General features: G+C 43.0%; 1 protein-coding gene across 1 annotated transcript in view; it reads right to left on the reverse strand.

The window, feature by feature from the left end:
• kcnh3 (potassium voltage-gated channel, subfamily H (eag-related), member 3) overlaps window positions 1-18,140 on the reverse strand; it is a 636,348-nt gene that overhangs the window by 190,729 nt on the left and 427,479 nt on the right. Inside the window, exons 6-7 of the mRNA XM_072259611.1 lie at window positions 17,389-17,546; window positions 2,247-2,454 (exon numbers count right to left, since the gene is read on the reverse strand). Of these exons, the coding sequence (XP_072115712.1) occupies window positions 2,247-2,454; window positions 17,389-17,546 (366 nt within the window). The remainder of the gene's footprint in view (window positions 1-2,246; window positions 2,455-17,388; window positions 17,547-18,140) is intronic.

An 18,140-nucleotide genomic window follows, 5' to 3' on the forward strand; every position in this document is an offset into this window, starting at 1 on the left:
ACAATGGGGTTATGTTATGTTGACAGTATGCCTGTATCCTACAGCCTCTCTTGACCGGTTCTGTTGGTTGTGATAGAAATTTCCCCCTCCCCTGTCTTTGCTTAGGGTTTGTACAAGAGGTCTGTTCAAGTGTCCTGTAACAGAGGGATAGAAGCTGTCTTGAGCCTTGTGATACACGTTTGAAGCTTTTGTACTTTCCGCCTGATGGGAAGGGACGGCAATAAGGGATTCTAAATAAATACACTTTTTGTTTCAAGGAAGATCAAGGATTCTATTGTTTCATGGCTGGACTATTTTTCAAGGCACTGGAAAAATACCACCAACATGGCCACTGCAAAATCATACAAATGGGAAGGTAAGAAAACTAGTGTTAGCATTCTCTGCCAGGCTCACATCCCCAGTATTGAATTGCTCGTCTGCTATGCTGGGTAGCATTTTACTGGATGCATTTCAGAATGCAAGAGAAACACAATTAGATATTAACCCTTTCAGCACCTTGTAATTTGTGACTTCAGCCATGCAACATCGTTATTACTTAGTTTTTGCAATATGTAGCTCTTATTGTGAAAGCTAATGAAGGCTGAAAGCAGAAAATGAAATGGTGAAAGCATGAGCAGAAACAACAAGTCAATTTTAACTTACATTTGCTACTGGTTTAGAGTAATATTGCAATAATTATAGAGAGGTTCAAGCTTGACAGAGTTTGTCCCTTTTATTTGTTGCCATACAATATTCCTGCAGCTACCTAACTTTTTATGATCCCTTGGGTCAACTGAGCTGGGTGCCTGGCTGTTCCATCTGTTCTGTAGAGCACAGCAGCATGCAAGTGGCCACCAGGCCTCAGGCAGCAGATCTGGAGGCCCCAGCTCCAGATCTCCTTCGTGGTTTTTGCTAGCCTGTGTTATCAAAGGCCTTTTCAATCATTTCTGTCAATGCTGATTTGAGATGAGTAAAATAATTGACTCAGATTTTAATAATTTGAAGTGTATTATTTTAAAACCATAGAAAATAAAAAGGAAAGAGAAAAAAAACATTTGTCCTCACTTACTTTTTCCATGCTAGTTTAGTTATTTCATTAAGATGAATGAGGGAGAGCTGGCTGTGCCAGTCAAGATTAACTAGATATTAAATACACCGAGACCTTCAGCTCAACCAGACTGAGGTCTGTGCCAGCAACTGACCTCCAGCCATTGCTGAACTGTGCACAGTAATCTGCAGACATAAATTTCAGGATCTTCATGACCTGAGAAGATCTCCTTTCTGACAATTCTCTTTCCAGCCGCTGACAAAGGATTTTGGCAGAATAAACTGCAGTCTGAATTTCAGGAATATTTATATTTGATCACAAATGAACACCAACAATATTTAAATATATTATAAGAATTATGTATTTCCTACAATGAAAAAGTCACATGCCTATTTTTCTTTCCTAATCAGTGCTGTTTTTAAATTTCTTTCCCTGACTCTAGAGATCACTCCCATCTTGAAACATCATGGCTTGTTATGCAACAGTAAATTACAAACTCTCAAGAAATATTAAACATGACATAATTATTTAACGGTTAATATCAAAGATGACCTTAGGAAATACAGGCCGAGGGGATGCTCATTATCATAATACCACATGACAGTAGTTTCCAATGGAGTGCATAACTAAATTAAAGGATTGTACAGTTTTAAAAACATAATGCAGAGCAAACCTCAAAATATGCTTCTTAAAATGTTTCTTAAAGTTTAGAGAAAAACAAATTCGTGTTTTTTTTAAATTAGAGGAGAAAATACAAGGAAGAAGTTCTGATAAATTGTCACAGCTGGAACTTTATAGGAAGGTACTGGATCACATACTAAGTGTTTTACAGTATTTTCATTAAACTAATATCTCTATCTCAATTAAACTAATGGTCATGAACTAATTGGTTTCCGGACTATACTGCCAAGTGACATTTTGGAAAGGATATTGTTTGTAATGCCCGTAACTGTTCAAAACATTACCATATGGTGTGTTAGTAAATCATTGTATAGTTTTTATGGAGTGGAAATTTAATATGCTGCCTTCCGCTGTTATTGAATTAAATAACCACAAAAGTAAACGTAACAGAAAATTCAGAGCAACAGGAGAAAATCAAGCCCTTCAGGGTGATAATCCAGCCTTTCACCTCAGTAAATCCATGACACTAAATGTAGTGGAATACTGCAGGTTGGACACCTGGCATTCACTGCCAAACTGTGCATAGCTTGTCACTTACCAATTTCTGAGGTAGACAGATCATTGACTTCGATCTCCTTCTGCCCAATGAAGTACCAGATGCAGGCCATCCAGTGTGCGATCAGAGCAAACATGGACATGAGCAGGGTGAGCACCACGGCACTGTACTGGGAGTAGCGGTCCAGCTTCTGAAGCAGCCGTAGCAGACGCAGTAAACGCACGGTTTTTAGCAGGTGAACCCCAAAATACTGTGGGAATAAACCACAATTAGGTTTGCAAGTGTCCTTCATTACAAGATAGAGTTCCTCATAATAAACAACCATTTGTGTGATTTTAAAATTTGACCACGCATTGTGGACGTGTCCTACAAGGCCAGTATTTATTGTTGGGGGCCAGGAGTTACATCCAGGTTCAGCCAGGAAAGGATGAGACAATTCCTTCCACGAAGGTTGCAGGCCCACCTGCTTTACCATTGCCCTTCAATTACCATCCTTGGCCTAGGTATCATTGCAGAACCGCTAACGTGGTTCCAACAAATACAAAGGGGTCACTGTGCCAATTACATCTTCTCCTCCCTTCCTTCTTGCTTTGCACAGGGACCACTCTCTCTGTAACTTGTTGGTCTGTTCAGTCCCTTTCACCCATGCCGTCCTGTCTCCTGGCCCTTTCCCCCACAGCTACAGGACGTGCAACACTTGACTCATGTCCTGCTCCCTTATCACCATCCAGGGACCTAAACAGCCCTTCCAGTTGAGGCAGAGATTCATTGACACTTGATTCCATGTATTCATCATCCCTCCCTTATCTGGTTCCACCTATCAACTACTTTCCTCTGGCTCTATCTTTACCCAAAACACCACTGCTACCACCTGGCCCTATCCGTTTCTTTTCTTTTCTTTTCTCCTCCCTCCCTCCCTTCCTTCCTTCCTTTCTTTTCCACTTATCAGCTACAAACCTCTGTCTCATCTGCCCTCTCTGTCCTACATACTGGTTATCCCCTCTTGACACTTTCCATGCTGATGCAGGGTCTGGTCATCGGCAACCCCCTTGCCTCCGCAGATGATGCTCGGCCTGCTGAGTTCTTTCACCAGTTATTTTTTTTTCTTCTCTCTAGTATCTGCAGTTTCTTGTGTCTTTAGTTGTAATAGTTCTCTAAAATGGCCTAGCAGGTTACTTCATTCAGGGCCGATAACTGTTCACTCTAGAAGTGACAAATAGATCTCAAAAGGCAAATAAAAAAGAGCATTGGTGAGCAGGATGAGATCTTACAACTATCACTGCAACAGGTAATGTGACTGGAATATCAATTCTCCTCTGTCAATGTGCTCATTACAACATTGGAACTGGAACAAGAACCTAGCGGTGGATTTCAAATGTTATGTGTAAAGCCTTCAGTATGTTTTTCATGGATCGATACACTCTCTTTCAAAAGATAGCCACAGCAGGTTTAAAAGAACAGAGGTATCACTGCAGAATGTTACCCACACAAAATGCTGAAGGAACTCAGCAGGTCAGGCAGCATCCGTGGAAATGAATAAACAGTTGACATTTCGGGCCGAGACCCTTCTTCAGGACTGGAAAGGAAGGAGGAAGATGCCAGAATAAAAATGGTGGGAGGGGAAGGAGGATAACTGGATATTGATAGGTGAAACCAGGTAAAGGATTGGAGAGGAAGGTATCTGATAGGAGAGGAGAGTGAACCAAAGAAGTGAGGGAAGGTGGCAGGGATACAGGAGGAGGTGATAGGCAGGTGAGAAGAGGTAAGAGGCTAGAGTAGGAAATAAAAGAAGGGGGAGGAGGGAATTTTTTTCTAACAGAAGGGGAAATTGATATTCATGCCATCAGCTTCGAGGCTACCCAGATGGAATATAAGATGTTGTTCCTCCACTCTGAGGGTGGCCTCATCATGGTGCAAGTGGAAGCCACAGACTGACGTGTCAGAACAGGAATGAGAAGCAGAGTTAAAATATTTGTCCCTGGGAAGTTCTGCTTTGGGCTGATGGAGCAGAGGTGCTCGATGAAGCTGTGCCTCAATTTACGATGGATCTCACCATTGTAGAAGAGGCCACGTTGGGAACACTGGACACTGTAGACAACTCCAGCAGATTCGCAGGTGAAGTGTGGCCTTACCTGGGAGGATTGTTTGGGTCTCTGAATGAAGATGAGGGAGAATTCGTATGGGCAGATGTAGCTATTGGGCCGCTTTCAGGGATAAATGCCGGGAGGGAGATTTCTGGGGAGAGACAAATGGACAATGGAATCACAGAGGGAAGATCCCTGAGAAAAGGGGAAGAGATAAAGATAAATTTGGTGGTAGAATCCCTTTGGAGATGGTGGAAGATGTGGACAATTATGTGTTAGATGCGGAGGCTCATAGGTGATATGTAAGGATGAGAGGAACACTCACTGTTAAGGCAATGTGAAGATGGGGTGAGTGCAGATGTTCGGGAAATAGAGAAGATGTGAGTGAGGGCAACATCAATAGTGATGGAAGTGAAAACTCATTCTTTGAAGGAGGAAGACATCTCTGGAGTCCTGGAAAGGAAAGTTGCATTCTGGAAGAGTCTAAAGAATTGAGAAGAAGAAACAGCATTTTTACAGGAGACAGAGTGTGAAGAGGTATAGTCAAGATAACTGTGAGAATCGGTAGGTTTATAAAATATGTTATCTTATGTTTTTCTCATGAACACTGCCTATCGGATGCTAGTCAACTACTGTATTGCTACTGCAGGTATGTCTTTTTCATTGTACATGAGTATACCTGTACATATGACAACAAGCTTGATTAAGTAAGAAGACACCATTAGAAACAGAGGTCAAAGAGCAGAAACACAAATACAACGGAGGCATTTTATGTTTCAGAAAGCCATAGCAACTCATTTACTGAACACCCAAAACTGAACACAAAGCATGCTAAAAGGTCTTTATGTAATTACCTCATCATGTCAGACCCACCTCTTAAAGTGAACCCCAACTCAATGTCGGTGGTTGTGAATTCTGGACGTTTCCACTAATTACAGCACTAAAAATGGACTGACCTGAATGTGATTACCTGACCAAGTACCTGACATCTCTTGTGGACCTGAGGCTCAGAAATACAACATGGAAGCAGGACCTTTGGACCAACTTTTCCAGTGTCACCAAGATGCCTACCTAGGATAGTCCCATTTCACTGCTTTCGGCCTGTAACCCCCTAACTTTTCCTATCCATGCACCTGCATGGATAAACAGATACACAGGTAGTAAGCACAGCAATTTTACCCACCTCTACCACTTCCCCTGATAGCTTGATCCATTTTCCCGCACTCTTTGTGCGTAATGGCTGCGCATCAGATCCTCTTTAAATCTTTCCATTCTCACCTTAAACTTATGCCCACTGGTTTTTACTTTACAGGACTTCATTATATATGTACAGATAATTGCTCAAATTCAGCAACCAAAAACAGAATGATTTTAAAATTAAGGTGGACTGTGCTAAAATTGTATTTGGACCCAAGTTCAGCCTTATTCTTTAGCCTGGTGCCACACTACTGAAAACATAGATTTCTAAAGCCATGCCTTAAAATTTTCTATTTAAAACAGCAGCCCTTCCTTCTGTATTTTTATCTTAATGATGTAACTCATGTTTTAAATTTCATTGTCCTCTGTAAATAATATCATAACCTTGTCATGGGTTGTTGTGGCTCTGAAATACTTACTTCAGTCTGAAACTTAATTACATAATACAGAAATACATTGGCAAATTGATAAATTAAAATGTCAGCAATCACTTAGCCCTGGATGTATAAAATGTGAGGAATTAAAAGAAATATTCTGTTATTGTATAGTTACCTCAATGTGAAAAATAATTGGTTTAATCAAAAGCTCACAGCCTAACAAATTAAAATAGAAACAATTGTGACACTAAATTGTTTGGCAATGGAGTTGACTCTGACAGATTTGGCTGGAGTAGATTTATATGGCAATCAATAATGTATAGTTGACTATTTTTGGATTGAGAGCATGACTGCTATATCAGTGATGTGCAGCTAATGCTTGCAACAATAGCAGTTTTTTATCAGGACATGGCTACTCTGTCTCACCAGGTGAACGGTACAGTCAAGGCACTTGTAGCATTACTCAATTCTGCCACTGATGGGGCCTCCAGCACCAGGCCTCATCAATCACTTGCATGGAAATGGAATGGGAACAAGTGAACCATGAATCTCAGGCCCTGCCTAAGCAGATTTCAAAATAGTGTCAGGAGTAAACAGTATTAAGTGCTAAGTGTTCTTGAGGCACAAAAAAAGCAGAATGTTCTAATACCATCAAATATTTGGAACTACTCAACTGTGAACTGTAGCCCAAGGATAAATTTGATCGCAGGTAATCAAACCACTAGAAGTGTATACTTAATCCTCCAACAGTCTTGTTTGCCAGTTTGCCCATGTAATTGGTAGTTAAATTGCCAAATGATTACCGAGAGAAAAAAATACATTGAAGCTTCTGCCATGTTTTCCTCACTGGATCTATATCCCATATAAAATCACCTTGGGCCCCTGAAATATCATTAAGAAAGATAAATCATGAGTTCCCTGGATTTGATTTTGATATGCAGTAACTCAGTTACAGTGGTGCTAGAAAGTTTGCGAACCCTGTAGAATTTTTGCTATTTCTGCATAAATATGACCTAAAATATGATCAGATCTTCACATAAGTCGTAAAACTAGATAAAGAGAGCCCAACTAAATAGAGGAGATGGCAGTTGAATGCGTGGCTGAGGAGTTGGTGCAGGGAGCAGGGTTTTAGATTTTTGGATCATCGGCATCTCTTCTGGGGAAGGTGGGACCTGTACAGATTGGATGGGTTGCACCTGAACTCGAGGGGGAGCAATATCCTTGCAGGTAGGTTTGCTAGCGAGGTTCGGGAGGGTCTAAACTAATTTGCAGGGGGGATGGGACCCGGAGCGATAGAGCAGTGAAAGAAGTGTATGGAGTAAAGACGGATCTAACATATAGAGAGGCTTTGAGGAAAGAGAAGCAGAATAAAAGTTGTAAAGGTAGCAAGGTAGAAGGGCTAAAGTGTGTGTACCTCAATGCAAGAAGCATCAGGGACAATGGTGATGAACTGAGAACTTGGATACATACATTTAATTATGATGTAGTGGCCATTACAGAGACTTGGCTGGCACCAGGGCAGGAATGGATTCTCAATATTCCTGGATTTCAGTGCTTTAAAAGGGATAGAGAGGGGGGAAAAGGGGAGGAGGGGTGGTATTACTGGTCAGGGATACTATTACAGCTACAGAAAGGGTGAGTAATGTAACAGGATCCTCTTTTGAGTCAGTATGGGTGGAAGTCAGGAACAGGAAGGGAGCAGTTACTCTACTGGGGGTATTCTATAGGCCCCCAGTAGCAGCAGAGATACCGGGGAGCAGATTGGGAGGCAGATTTTGGAAAAGTACAAAAATAACAGGGTTGTTATCATGGGTGACTTTAACTTCCCTAATATTGATTGGCACCTAATTAGTTCCAAGGGTTTAGATGGGGAAGAGTTTGTTAAGTGTGTCCAGGACGGATTCCTGTCACAGTATTTTGACAGGCCGACTAGGGGGAATGCCATACTAGATCTATTACTAGGTATGAACTGGGTCAGGTCACAGATCTCTCAGTGGGTGAGCATCTGGGGGACAGTGAAAACCGCTCCCTGGCCTTTAGCATTATTATGGAAAAGGATGGAATCAGAGAGGACAGGAAAATTTTTAATTGGGGAGGGGCAAATTATGAGGCTATAAGGCTAGAACTTGCGGGTGTGAATTGGGATGACGTTTTTGCAGGGAAATGTACTTTGGATATGTGGTCGATGTTTAGAGAACTCTTGCAGGATGTTAGGGATAAATTTGTCCCGGTGAGGAATATAAAGCATGGTAGGGTGAAGGAACCATGGGTGACAAGTGAGGTGGAAAATCTAGTCAGGTGGAGGAAGGCAGCATACATGAGGTTTAGGAAGCAAGGATCAGATGGGTCTATTGAGGAATATAGGGAAGCAAGAAAGGAGCATAAGAAGGGGCTGAGAAGAGCAAGAAGGGGGCATGAGAAGGCCTTGGAAAGTAAGGTAAAGGAAAACTCCAAGGCATTCTTCAATTGCCTGAAGAACAAAAGGATGACAGGAGTGAAGGTAGGACCAATTAGAGATAAAGGTGGGAAGATGTGCCTGGAGGCTGTGGAAATGAGCGAGGTCCTCAATGGATACATCTCTTCGGTATTCACCAATGAGAGGGAACCTGATGACAGTGAGGACAATATGAGTGAGGTTGATGTTCTGGAGCATGTTGATATTAAGGGAGAGGAGGTGTTGGAGTTGTTAAAACACATTAGGACGGATAAGTCCCCGGGGCCTGACGGAATATTCCCCAGGCTGCTCCACGAGCTGAGGGAAGAGATTGCTGAGCCTCTGGCTAGGATCTTTATGTCCTCGTTGTCCACGGGAATGGTACCGGACGATTGGAGGGAGGCGAATGTTGTCCCCTTGTTCAAGAAAGGTAGTAGGGATAGTCCGGGTAATTATAGACCAGTGAGCCTTACATCTGTGGTGGGAAAGTTGTTGGAAAAGATTCTTAGAGATGGAATCTATGGGCATTTAGAGAATCATGGTCTGATCAGGGACAGTCAGTATGGCTTTGTGAAGGGCAGATCGTGTCTAACAAGCCTGATAGAGTTCTTTGAGGAGGAGACCAGGCATATAGATGAGGGTAGTACAGTGGATGTGATCTACATGGATTTTAGTAAGGCATTTAACAAGGTTCCACACGGTAGGCTTATTCAGAAAGTCAGAAGGCATGGGATCCAGGGAAGTTTGGCCAGGTGGATTCAGAATTAGCTTGCCTGCAGAAGGCAGAGGGTCATGGTGGAGGGAATACATTCGGATTGGAGGGTTGTGACTAGTGGTGTCCCACAACAATCTGTTCTGGGACCTCTACTTTTCATGATTTTTATTAACGACCTGGATGTGGGGTAGAAGGGTGGGTTGGCAAGTTTGCAGATGACACAAAGGTTGGTGGTGTTGTAGATAGTGTGGGGGATTGTTGAAGATTGCAGAGAGACATTGATAGGATGCAGAAATGGGCTGAGAAGTGGCAGATGGAGTTCAACCCAGAGAAGTGTGAGGTGGTACACTTTGGAAGGACAAACTCCAAGGTAAATGGAAAGGATACTTGGTATACAACAGGAATTCTGCAGATGCTGGAAATTCAAGCAACACACATAAAAGTTGCTGGTGAATGCAGCAGGCCAGGCAGCATCTCTAGGAAGAGGTGCAGTCGACGTTTCAGGCCGAGACCCTTCGTCAGGACTAACTGAAGGAAGAGTGAGTAAGGGATTTGAAAGTTGGAGGGGGAGGGGGAGGGGGAGATCCAAAATGATAGGAGAAGACAGGAGGGGGAGGGATGGAGTCAAGAGCTGGACAGGTGATTGGCAAAAGGGGATACGAGAGGATCATGGGACAGGAGGTGCGGGAAGAAAGACAAGGCGGGGGGACCCAGAGGATGGGCAAGAGGTATATTCAGAGGGACAGAGGGAGAAAAAGGAGAGTGAGAGAAAGAATGTGTGCATAAAAATAAGTAACAGATGGGGTACAAGGGGGAGGTGGGGCCTAGCAGAAGTTAGAGAAGTCGATGTTCATGCCATCAGGTTGGAGGCTACCCAGACGGAATATAAGGTGTTGTTCCTCCAACCTGAGTGTGGCTTCGTCTTTACAGTAGAGGAGGCCGTGGATAGACATGTCAGAATGGGAATGGGATGTGGAATTAAAATGTGTGGCCACTGGGAGATCCTGCTTTCTCTGGCGGACAGAGCGTAGATGTTCAGCAAAGCGGTCTTCCAGTCTGCGTCGGGTCTTGCCAATATATAAAAGGCCACATCGGGAGCACCGGACGCAGTATATCACCCCAGTCGACTCACAGGTGAAGTGTTGCCTCACCTGGAAGGACTGTTTGGGGCCCTGAATGGTGGTAAGGGAGGAAGTGTAAGGGCATGTGTAGCACTTGTTCCGCTTACACGGATAAGTGCCAGGAGGGAGATCAGTGGGGAGGGATGGGGGGGACGAATGGACAAGGGAGTTGTGTAGGGAGCGATCCCTGCGGAATGCAGAGAGAGGGGGGGAGGAAAAGATGTGCTTAGTGGTGGGATACCGTTGGAGGTGGCGGAAGTTGCGGAGAATAATATGTTGGACCCGGAGGCTGGTGGGGTGGTAGGTGAGGACCAGGGGAACCCTATTCCTAGTGGGGTGGCGGGAGGATGGAGTGAGAGCAGATGTATGTGAAATGGGGGAGATGCGTTTAAGAGCAGAGTTGATAGTGGAGGAAGGGAAGCCCCTTTCTTTAAAAAAGGAAGACATCTCCCTCGTCCTAAAATGAAAAGCCTCATCCTGAGAGCAGATGCGGCGGAGACGGAGGAATTGCGAGAAGGGGATGGCGTTTTTGCAAGAGGCAGAGTGAGAAGAGGAATAGTCCAGATAGCTGTGAGAGTCAGTAGGCTTATAGTAGACATCAGTGGATAAGCTGTCTCCAGAGACAGAGACAGAAAGATCTAGAAAGGGGAGGGAGGTGTCGGAAATGGACCAGGTAAACTTGAGGGCAGGGTGAAAGTTGGAGGCAAAGTTAATAAAGTCAACGAGTTCTGCATGCGTGCAGGAAGCAGCGCCAATGCAGTCGTCGATGTAGCGAAGGAAAAGTGGGGGACAGATACCAGAATAGGCACGGAACATAGATTGTTCCACAAACCCAACAAAAAGACAGGCATAGCTAGGACCCATACGGGTGTCCATAGCTACACCTTTAGTTTGGAGGAAGTGGGAGGAGCCAAAGGAGAAATTATTAAGAGTAAGGACTAATTCCGCTAGACGGAGCAGAGTGGTGGTAGAGGGGAACTGATTAGGTCTGGAATCCAAAAAGAAGCATAGAGCTTTGAGAAAAGAGGTTTTTCTCCCTCTGTCCCTCTGAATATACCTCTTGCCCATCCTCTGGATACTTGGTAGTGTGGAGAAGCAGAGAGATCTGGGGGTACATGTCCACAGATCCCTGAAAGTTGCCTCACAGGTAGATAGGGTAGTTAAGAAAGCTTATGGGGTGTTAGCTTTCATAAGTCGAGGGATAGAGTTTAAGAATTGCGATGTAATGATGCAGCTCTATAAAACTCTGGTTAGGCCACATTTGGAGTACTGTGTCCAGTTCTGGTTGCCTCACTATAGGGAGGATGTAGAAATATTGGAAAGGGTACAGAGGAGATTTACCAGGATGCTGCCTGGTTTAGAGAGTATGGATTATGATCAGAGATTAAGGGAGCTAGGGCTTTACTCTTTGGAGAGAAGGAGGATGAGAGGAGACATGATAGAGGTGTACAAGATATTAAGAGGAATAGATAGAGTGGACAGCCAGCGCCTCTTCCCCAGGGCACCACTGCTCAATACAAGAGAACATGGCTTTAAAGTAAGGGGTGGGAAGTTCAAGGGGGATATTCGAGGAAGGTTTTTTACTCAGAGAGTGGTTGGTGCGTGGAATACACTGCCTGAGTCAGTGGTGGAGGCAGATACACTAGTGAAGTTTAAGAGACCACTAGACAGGTATATGGAGGAATTTAAGGTGTGGGGGGGTATATGGGAGGCAGGGTTTGAGGGTCGGCACAACATTGTGGGCCAAAGGGCCAGTAATGTGCTGTACTATTCTATGTTCTATGTTCTTTAATTAACTAAATAACACAAAAAAGCATTATACTTATTCATTTATTTATTGAGAAAAATGGTCCAATATTACAAGGATTTGTTGGATAAAGTATGTGAACCTTTGTTTTCAGTAACTTGTATGACCCCCTTGTACAGCAATAACTTCAACCAAAGATTTCCAGTAACTGTTAATCAGTCCTGTACATTGGCTTGGAGGAATTTTAGGTCATTTCTCCTTACAAAACTACTTCAGCTCTGGGATGTTGGTGGGCTTCCTTGCATGAACTACTTGTGTCAGGTCCTTCCACAATATTTCTATAGGATTAATGTTAGAACTTTGACTTGGCCATTCCAAACACACTTTTTCTTCTTTTTATGGACTGCTACCTCAAAATTCTCCAGTAAAGTGTCTTGATACACTTTTGAATTCTTTGTTCCATCAACGATTGCAAGCTGTCCAGGCCCTGAGGCAGCAAAGCAACCCCAAACCATGATGCTCCTTCCACCATGCTTCACAGTTGGGATGAGGTTTTGGTGTTGGTATGCCCTTTTTCCTCCAAACATAGCAATGTGCACTTCTATCAGAAAGTTCAACTTTTGTCTTACCTGTCCACAGAACATTGTCCTAGAAGTGTTGTAGAACATCCAGGTGGTTTTTACAAACTTGAGATGTGCAGTAGTGTTTTTCTGGAGAGCAGTGGTTTCCTCCGTGGTGTCCTTCCATGAACACCATTCGTGTTCAGTGTTTTTCTTATAGTGGGCACATGAACAGTGACTTCAGCAAGTTCTAGAGATTTCTGCAGGTCTTTTGCTGTTACCCTTGGGTTCTTTTTCACCTTCTTCAGCATTGCATGTTGTGCTCTTGGTGTGATCTTTGCTGGATGCCTATTTCAAGGGAGAGTAGCAACAGGTCTGATTTTCTTCCATTTGTAGACAATTTCTCTTACTGTGGACTGATAAACACTCAGGTCTTTAGAAATGCTTTTGTAGCCATTTCCAGCTTCATGCATCTCTACAAATCTTCTTCTAAAGTCCTCTGAAAGTTGTTTTGATTGTGGCATGGTGCACACAAACAGATCTTTCTTGAGAAGAGCAGGCTCTGTCAGTAACCTGATTTTGTGTGTCTTTTTTATAGGACTGGGCACCTCTCCAACCCACACCTCCAATCTCATCTCATTGACTGGAAGACCTGACTCCAAATAGCTTTTGTAGAAGGCATCATCCCAGAGGTTCACATACTTTTTCTAACAAATATATGTAATATTGGATCATTTTTCACAATAAATAAATGAACAAGCATAATGTTTTTGTGTTATTTGTTTAATTGGGTTCTCTTTATCTAGTTTTAGGATTTCTTTGAAGATCATATTTGTCCAAGCTCTCATTATATTCAATGCCCTCTAATCTAAGCAGCATTCTGGTAAACCTCTTTTGCACCCACTCTAAAGCTTTGATGTCCTTCCTATAATGGAGCGACTAGAACTTCATGCAATACTCCAGATGTATGCACACTGGAGTTCTAAAAAGCTGCAGCATAACTTCCTGACTTTTGAAGTCAAGGCCTTGACGAATAAAGACAAGAATGCCATATGCCTTCTTAAGCACCCTATCAACCTCTATAACCATTTTCAGGGAGCTATGAACTTGAACCCCAAGATCCGTTTGCTCATCAACACTGTTAAGATCTTGCCCTTAACAGTGTATTGTCTTTTTGCATTTGTTTTACCAAGGTACAACATTTCACATTTGTCCGGGTTAAACTCCATCTGTCATTTCTCTGCTTATATCTGCAACAGATTCTTTGCCAGGTTTCTATGCTGTCCACAAATGCACCAATCTTCATATCATCTACCAACTTACTCACCCACCCATCTACATTTTCATCCATGTTATTTCTATACATCACAAACAGCAAAAGTCCAGCACAGACCCCTGCAGAACACCAGTAACACAGACCTCCAGCTAGAGTAAGTCCCTTCGAGGACAACCCTCAGCAGAATCCAAATGGCCAATTCACCATGAATACCATACATCTTAGTTGTAACCTCATCAAAAACTCAATCAAATTATTAAGGCTTGACTTTCCCCACACAAAGCCATGCTGGCTCTACCTAACTAGGCAATGGTTTTCCAAATGCCCATAAATCCTGTCCCTAAGAATTCTCTCCAGTAACTTCCATACCACTGATGTGACACTTGCTGGTCTATAGTTTCCAGGATTATCCTTCATTTCCTTCTTGAATAACGGAACAACATTAGCTTCTTGCCTGTCCTCTAGGTCCTTGCCTGGCCTCAGCAATCTCTTCTCTTGTCTCTCTCAATAACCTGGGGTATATTCCATTAGCCCCTGGGGACTTAACCACCTTAATGCTCTTTAAAAGACCCAACACTACCTCTTCCTTTTTCCCGAATAGCTCTAGCATATCAATCTGCTTGCATGCCCTCCATGTCCTTCTCTTCAGTAAATACTGATGTAAGATACTCATTAAGGACATCATCCACATCCTCTACATCCAAGAAAATGTTCCTCCCTTTATCCTTCAGTGGTTCTATCCTCTCCTAGTTATTCTCTTACTCTTGATGTATGTATTGAATGCCTTGGGATTCTCTTTAATCCCACTTGCCTAGGACCTTTCATGCCCCTCCTGCCTTTCCTAATTCCCACCTCGAGTTATATTCTGGCTTCTTTATAATCCTTAAGGGCTCTGTTTGCTTCTAGCAGCCTAGGCTTTACATAGTTTTCCTTTTCCTTTTTAACTAAATTCCTCACCTCTCTCGACATCCAAGGTTCTCTTACCTTGCCATCCCTGTCCTTCCTCCTGACTGGAACCTACCTGTCCTGTACTTATGCAGGTGGTCTTTAAGCACCGTCCACACATCAGATTTCTGACAACTTGTCCCTGAAGCTGGATCTCACCACCCTTCATACTCTCCTCTCTCAACTTCTGATCTCCAATATCCTTTGGTACGTTGCCAAAGACTCTTACAGATGTCTTACAGACACACCATACTCTATCATGTATGGTGCAGAACATTTTGGCTGGTTGTATCACGGGCTGGTAAGGAGCTTTCAATGCACAGGATTGCAAGGGGCCGCAGAGTTGCAGACTCAGTGTACTCTACCATGGTCACAACTCTCTCCAACATCGAGGACATTTTTGAGAACTGGTGCCTCAAGAAGGAGTTTATAGCTGAGCAGGGAGGAGTGTGGTTTATTTATATCAGTAATATTTGAGCAATATTGTAAATATATTGTTTGATTAAGTATTCTTGTTTATTTAAATAATTCATTATGGGTTCTATGCAAAATAGATGAATTGCATATGTCACGTTGTTACTATGTGATAAGTGCACACCTCGTTGAAAGTAAAAACTAAACTTATACGAGTTACACTATATCCTAACTCCTTGTTTTGCTTTCAATTAGTTTCAATGTTTTGGAGTTACAAAACATAAGAGGAGGCATCCGGCACTAAGGGCCCTCATCATCCTAAGCATGCCCTTTACTCGTAACGACAATTGGACAGAAGATACAGGAGCCTCAAGTCTCACACACAATGATTCAGGACAGTTCCGGTCTGTCATCAGATTTCAGAACGGTCAATGGACCCATGACCACTATCTCACTATTTTTGCTTCTTTTTTACACTAGTTATTTAGTTTGTAATTTAATAATTTTGTGTTGCTGTACTGCTGCTGCAGAACAACAAATTACATGACATTTAAATCAGTGTTGGCGCGTGGCCAAGTGGTTAAGGCATTCGTCTAGTGATTTGAAGGTTGCTAGTTCGAGCCTTGGCTGAGGCAACGTGTGTGTCCTTGAGCAAGACACTTAACCACACATTGCTCTGCGATGACACTGGTGCCAAGCTGTATGGGTCCTAGTGCCCTTCCCTTGGACAACATCGGTGGTGTGGAGAGGGGAGACTTGCAGCATGGGCAACTGCTGGTCTTCCATACAACCTTGCCCACGCTTGTGCACTGGAAACTTTCCAAGGTGCAAATCCATGGTCTCATGAGACTAATGGATGCCTCTAAAAAAAGTCAGTGGTAATAAATCTAATTCTGATTCCCCCCCAGCTCCAAGCATCAGAACAACACTGGTCCTGAATGGCCTTCTTATGCCTGGCTCTTTCTTCTCCTCTAAGGTCCCAGAAACAGCACTGGCCCCACATTTCCCACACCCCTCTTTGTGAGGTGTGTGAAGGCAAGTTTGCAACAGGAGATCAACAACATCAATGACTTGTGCCTTTGATATAATATCGTCCCAGGCACGATAATGGTTATGGTTCACAGTGCAACAATCCTTTAGAATTTCAAGGCCAATCTATTTAAAATCTAAAACCCAGACATTAGATCTGGTTTCTTTTCAACTGAATATCCTATCTGTGTGATCTCACTGATTCATTGGAAGCTTGTGACTGTCAGCTGTGATTATGGTAACTTCTTTTCACAGTCATGCTTTACATTCACTGTCTGCTGAAAATGTTATTCATGGCATCCAAATACAGCTGAGCTGGTGGGTCACCAGTATTACAATCTCTGCACTCCCAGCTAAAATGAAGTCCTTTCGGTCCCATAGTTTTAACTATGAACTACAGGAACTAACTGCAACTACAGGAGCATTAGGCAGAGTTAATAGTTAATGTACCCAAACTCTGGGCAGCAGGTTTGTGTAGTTTCAATTACTTCTTCAGAAGACACTCTCACCACACTGATATTGAATTTACAAGAATTAACAGTTCAATGCCTTTTCATCCTTTACAACCATGGGCAATGCTTTCTGTACTGTTCTATTGCATTTGCACACATTGCTGCCTCTCATGTGGCGCTCTGGGGTGGTAAAAATTGAGGGACTTCCTCCCCCAACCGGGCCCCTCCCTCTCCAGTAGCTGAAAAACCCTACACTGTGGTCTTTCCCCACTGAGCCCTTGCAGTGGCTGCATCAAGCTTCAGTGCATCCTCAGCACGCACTCCTGCAGCCTGCAATGTGCCATTCGGCAGTATTCCTCCACAGACATCTTAACGTGCAGGCAAACCAGCAAGTTTCAGGCAGAGCTGTCCCACAGTGAGCTCAGCTTCTGCTGGCACTACCTAGCTGGCAGCTCCTTCCTCCTGGCTCCAAGGAGAGAGGGTATGAGGCAGCTGGGCCACCATGCTCATAATTATTATGCAGACCCATTGGTCTACGTAGTCTTTTCTGGCCATCAGTTTTGTATTCTCTATGGGTCCTTGCACCCATATCAGAAAGTGCAAGGAAATGGGAACAATAAAGCACTTAAAAATGTGCCAGACTTAGAGTAATTTTGTATGTATAATTACAGAGTCTGGTTCATGCTGAGCTAATATACTTGGCCTTCAATAATGCTAACAGAGGAAAACGACTGCAACTACAGGAGCACTAGGTAGAGTTAACAGTTAATGTACCCAAACTCGGGCCTGTAGGTTTGTGTACTTTTAATTATTTCTTCAGATGACACACTCACCACATTGATATTGAATGCGTAGAGAAGGTCAAAAGGAAGTGCAGCTATAAGATCCACGAAGAACCAAGTTGTTGCATAATGAACGCAAATTGACCGAGGATCATAGACAACCTGCCCAGACTTGCTGACGTATGTGGTCCGAAAATTCAGCATTATGTCTAGATAATGATAATAATAGGAAAGAACCGTTAATTTCAGAATTATCACTCAAAGGAAACAACATTATGTGGGAAAGAACAAAATGCACCTGGAGGTGTGAGAAATAGGCAACACACTATGCACGAAGATCAGCTTTGTGTCTAAATTTTATTCTTTCATCAGGAATTGTACAAGTAGATTTAATGGGAAATGCTTCCGCTATGAGAATTCAATAACTGAATCAGAAATGAATTTATAATTTGAGTCCATTTCCATGATTGAGAACAAATAGCCAATTATCCTCCAAAGCAGGACAGTTAGGAATCAGATTTTGACATCTTTAGATAAGAAGGAAATAGGCAGGAATTATTTTAAAGGGGCAAAGAGAGGTTTAGGAGTGCTCTGCCAGCACTTAGGGCATTGGCAGATGAAGGGACTGCTGCTAACGGCACACTAATTAAAGTTAGAGGGCAAGATGCTGGAAAAATTACAGACTTGCATGTTTGGTCTATTTCAGTCAACAACGCAGCTAGCATCTAGTGTCCGTTGTTGTGGAATTACGTGGACAGCAGACATGTATACAAACAAGAACCAGTCTTCTAAAAATACACTGT

The sequence above is a fragment of the Mobula birostris genome, chromosome 6, assembly GCF_030028105.1.
Source record: "Mobula birostris isolate sMobBir1 chromosome 6, sMobBir1.hap1, whole genome shotgun sequence".
In the NCBI taxonomy this organism is placed as follows: domain Eukaryota; kingdom Metazoa; phylum Chordata; class Chondrichthyes; order Myliobatiformes; family Myliobatidae; genus Mobula; species Mobula birostris.